The sequence below is a fragment of the Sceloporus undulatus genome, chromosome 8 (assembly GCF_019175285.1).
Source record: "Sceloporus undulatus isolate JIND9_A2432 ecotype Alabama chromosome 8, SceUnd_v1.1, whole genome shotgun sequence".
Classification (NCBI taxonomy): domain Eukaryota; kingdom Metazoa; phylum Chordata; class Lepidosauria; order Squamata; family Phrynosomatidae; genus Sceloporus; species Sceloporus undulatus.
Window position 1 is genome coordinate 19,492,754 of NC_056529.1, and position 4,874 is coordinate 19,497,627.

Here is a 4,874-nt window from a genome sequence, read left to right on the forward strand (position 1 = left end):
ATCATCATCATCATCATCATCATCATCATCATCATCATCATCATCATCATCAATGAAGGTTCCCATAATGTCTATGCCCTCTTTCACTTATGGCAAATGGCATCATTTTCTTCCACTGTTGTTTTCCAGTTTTGAACACTTTTGAACTCTGTCTATCTGCCTTTGACTTTAGGAATACTTCCCCCAAAATGTTCAGAGGATCTCCATAAATGTCTTCCATCCCAGAGAGAAACCATTTACAGGTGGGCCTTAAACTGATGTCTAGGTTGTGGCGGGTGAGTATATATGCAAACTTATCCAATTATTATTATTATTATTATTATTATTATTATTATTATTATTATCCATGGACTGAACCTTCTTGGCAATCCCAATGAGAGCAGACCAGTTTAATATACACTTCTCTAAACCCCATTAATTCTACGGTTCAGCCAAAAGATATCCAGTGCCATAATAACTACTGGATCACAAAACAGTGGATCCTAATTCCAAGAAATAGATTCCACATCCATATTAAAACTTGCTTTTTTACTGTAAGAACTGGTTGGACAGCAGAAAGGACTGCCTTGTAAGATGATGGACTCGTCATCTTTGGAGGCCTTTAAACAGGTTGAAGGACATCTTTCAGGAGTGCTTTGCCTGCGTGGCAGTGGGTTGGATTAGATGGTTTTAAGGGTCCCTTCCAACCCTAAAATCCTCTCATCCATATCCCAATAGATACCTGCTGCTCCATAGAAGAGAACCTCCATCTCCCCAACCATCTCTTCCAACCCAAGGCCATATGTCTTGCCCTCTTCCCCTGCCTCCTGTTCATCTCCTGTTGTTGTTGTTGTTGTTGTGTGCCTTCAAGTCATTTTTGGCAACCCTAAGGCAACCCTATCATGGCAACATTTGTTCAGAGGAGGTTTGCCATTGCCATCCTCTGAGAGCATGCGACTTGCACAAGTGGGCTTCATGGCCAAGCTGGCAATCGAACCCTGGTCTCCAGAGTTGTAGCAGAGTGCGCCACACTGGCTCCTACTCCAATGATACGTGAGATCCTTCCCTTACAATGGAAGATTTTGTTGTGGGCCTTCAAGCTTATGGTGAGGCGAACCCATTACTGGACATTGGTGGGCTGAGAGTGTGTGACTGGCCCAAGGTGGGTTTGCGTGGCCTAGCAGGGACTTGAACCCTGATCTCCACAGTCCAACCCTGGAACCACTACATCACACTGGCTCTACTCCTACCTCAGAGTTTTCTGCGACTTAACTTTCCGGCTGTTAGTGTCCTATAGTTGTGCCAATATTGGCAACAGTGGCATTGGAGCAGCAGCCTTGGAAAACAAAAGGGAAGGCGCTGGAGAAACAGAGCTGGCTGCTTTGCCTCCACTTTCTTTCCTTCTCCAGAAATGTGTGACCCTGGAGTGTGGAAAAACACTGCGGCCAGTGGCCAAAGTCACCCACAGGATGCTGGTCACTCTAGGTTTCCATGTCCCATGCTCCTGAGTCTCATCCAGGTCAGATCTCCTCCCCTCAAACTATGATGCCTTTCCAGGAGAAGGGCTATAACTTGTTTCAGGCGGTGCGGTTGGACTGTGGAAGTTCTGGGTTCAAATCCTGCTTGGCCTAGTAGTCACTTTGGCCAAGTCTCACTCTTCTCTCTGCCTGCCATGAAGGCAATGGCAGGCCTCCTCTGAACATAACTAGCCAAGAAAGTTGGAACATGGGGTCACCAGGACTTGGAGGCAGTTTGAAGATACATAACAACAACAGCAATGGGGAAGGCAATGTGTAGTTGTTACTCTGGGTTAACTCCCACCATAATGTGGTCTTCTTGTAATGCATTTATTCTGGCCAGTGAATTATGATGTAAAAAAAGAAGGGGCAGGATTACATTACTTGTTTCCAGCAGTTGGTCCTGTGAGCGGCTGTGGTGTGTAGTGGTTCGAGCCTTGGACTGTGAGTCTAGGGACCTGAGTTTGAATCCCTCTCTTGGCTATGGAAAACCACAGGGCAAAGTCACACTCTCTCAGCCTCGGGACAAATCCCCTCGGAAGAAACTTGCCAAGAAAATACTGGCACACAGCAATTTATTATGATCATTGTTATCAGCATCACTGCTACTTTCATTATAGTGTTAGACTTTATTGTTCTAGTTATACATTATAGTTATTATCAGTATATACTGCTGTTATAACTGTCCAAGTAAAGTCCCATTGGTTTCATGGAGAGAGATTGACTTCCTAGATCGAGAGAGACTGGCAACTGCCAAGAGAGATTTGGGCATCATCATCATCATCATCATCAGACTAAAATCCTGCCAGTTTCATTGGCAGAGATTTTAAGTTTCTGCCCAGGTCCAGAGGAATTGCCTTCTGCTTCCTTTTGCTTTAAGTCATCTGAAATGAAGGCAATGGCAAACCTCCTCTGAAAGCAGTAGTACCTTATGTTTGCCTTCCTGAGACCTACAGCATCTCAATAATAATAATAATAATAATAATAATAATAATAATAATAATAATAATAATTTATATATCCTGCCTCTCCCTACGGATCTCTATCTCTATATCGCTATCTGTCTTTTAAACTCGATCTCTAACTCTGTCCCTAAAACCTGAACTCTCTCAGTATCTCTAAAAATAACTCATTCTCTCTCTAAATCTCTAACTCTATCTCTAAAACTAACTCTATCTCTGAAATTAACTCTGTCTTTAAACCTCTCTTTCTCAGACTCTATCTCTAAAACTCGAATTCTCTCTAACTACCTCTAAATCTATCTCTATCTCTGTTTCTAAAACTGTCTTTAAAACTCTCTAAAACTCTGTCTCTGACTCAAACTCTCTCTCTCTTTAAATCTATCTCTAAAACCGTAACTCTCCCGAGCTCTCTCTAAAATTCTAACTCTCTCTCTCAAACTCTCTCTCTAAAACTCTAACCTTCTCTATCTCTAACGTTTTAAGCCTGTCTTTAAGACTCCCTAAATCTCTAACTCTAAAACTTGATGAACTCTCGAACTCTTTCTCTAAAACTCTCACTCTGTCTTTAAAGCTCTCTCTCTAAAACTCTAACTCTCTCGAGCTCCATCTCTAACTCTGTCTCTACAACTCTTATCTCCAAAGCTCTAACCCTAACCCTCTCTATATAGAGATATTTCCAAATCGGACTTCCAGCCCGTTCTGTGCCAAGGTTGCCTTTCCTGCAACCCTTTTAGCCCCTGCTCTCCAGGCCAGAAAAGGAGGACCTCTTCTTATCCCAGAACCCCTTTCTTCTTCTTCTTCTTCTCTCTCTCTCTCTGCCCCCCACAATCTCCATTTGCCAAGGCCTACTTCTGCCCCGGGTCCTACCTTGCAGCTCGGCTGGGTTGTGGCTGTTCTGGTGGAGGTAGGGCTGCTCCAAGGAGTGGCTGCCCATCCCCGAGGAGAGCGGGTTCCCTCCCGGGTTGCAAGGCGAGAGGGGCTGCTGCTTGATGTAGGACGGAGGGCCCGGGTTCAAGGCGGCTCCGGCGGAGGCTCCCCAGGCGGAGGGAGGGCCGCCGGAGTAGACCGAGTGGGGCTCCATCACCGCTCCGAGGGGCGAGGCTGGCACGGCGGAGGCTTCGTGGTGGTGGTGCCCATAGTCCCCGGCCGTCGAGCCGCCCCCGTTGCCCCCGTTGCCTCCCCCGCAGCTGCCCATGTAGGCGTGGTGCCCGCCGTTGGAGGGCAAGTGGGCAGCAGCCAGGCCCATGCCCTCCACGTTCATCATGGCCAAGGGCCCCCCGTCGAGTCCGGCCAAGGCGTTGCCCGGGCAAGGCCCCCCCTGGAAGCCGTAGGAGTCCGGGGGGATGGGGTTGAAGTTGAGGTTCATCATGCCGTACATGGGCTTGAGGGCCTGGCACTTCCTTCGGAAGCCCCGCGGGCGGCGTCGGAAGGAGCCCTCCTCGAACATGAACTCGCTGGCCGGGTCGATGGTCCAGTAGTGGCCCTTGCCCGGGCGGCCCAGGCCCTTGGGCAGCTTGATGAAGCACTCGTTGAGCGAGAGGTTGTGGCGGACCGAGTTCTTCCAGCCCTGGTAGGCCCCGCGGAAGAAGGGGAACCGCGACTGCAGGAACTGGTAGATCTCGCTCAGCGTCAGCCGCTTGGAGGGCGAGCTCTGGATGGCCATCACGATCAGCGCGATGTAGGAGTAGGGCGGCTTCTCCGGGCGCCGGATCCCCGCCTGGCTCTTCTTGCCTTTGGAGCCCGAGCCTCCGCCGCCGCCGCCGCCGCCGCCTCCGCTGCTGCCTCCGCTGCTGCTGCTGCTGCTGGGCGTCGAGGAGGTGGTCGAGGAAGCCGACTCCATGGCAGACCCCGAACTCGAGGGCAAAGGGGGCCCCGGATGCTGCTGCTGCTGCTGCTGCTGGCTCTTCTCTGACATCGGGAAAGAAGAAGGAGGCACCGGAGGAAGGAGAGGAGGAGGAGGAAGGGCCCCGGAGGCAAGGGCGGCCCGCAAGGGACCCGCCGTCATCGACGGCTCTCCGACTTCCGAGCCCGGCTTCGGCAAAGGGCTGGCAGGCAAGGGAAGGGAAAGGAAAGGGAAGGCAAAGAAAGCCAAGGAAAGGAATGGGAAAGGAAAGACAAGGGAAGGCAAGAGAAGGAAAGGAAAAAGGGAAGGAAAGGAGAAAGGAAAGACAAGGGAAGGAAAGGGAAGGAAAGACAAGGAAAGGAAAAAGGAAAGGAAAGACGAGGGCAAGGGAAGGGAAGGAAAAAAGGGAAAGAAAGGGAAAGAAATGGAAAGGAAAGACAAGACAAGACTAAACAAAGAAAGGCAAGGGAATAGGAAGGGAAAGGGAAGGGAAGGGAAGGCCAAAGGGAAGGCAAGGGGAGGCCCTCCCCTCGCAGCTCACCTTCGCAGCCCAGCTCTCCCTCTCCCCACCCC

At 49.9% G+C, this 4,874-nt stretch overlaps 1 protein-coding gene across 1 annotated transcript in view; it reads right to left on the reverse strand.

Moving 5' to 3' along the window:
• Positions 1 to 4,596, reverse strand: part of FOXF1 (forkhead box F1) — a 15,379-nt gene extending 10,783 nt beyond the window's left edge. The window contains exon 1 of the mRNA XM_042438788.1: positions 3,326 to 4,596. Coding sequence (XP_042294722.1) covers positions 3,326 to 4,463 — 1,138 coding nt within the window. The 5' untranslated portion in view covers positions 4,464 to 4,596. The remainder of the gene's footprint in view (positions 1 to 3,325) is intronic.
• Positions 4,597 to 4,874: the final 278 nt, after the last annotated feature.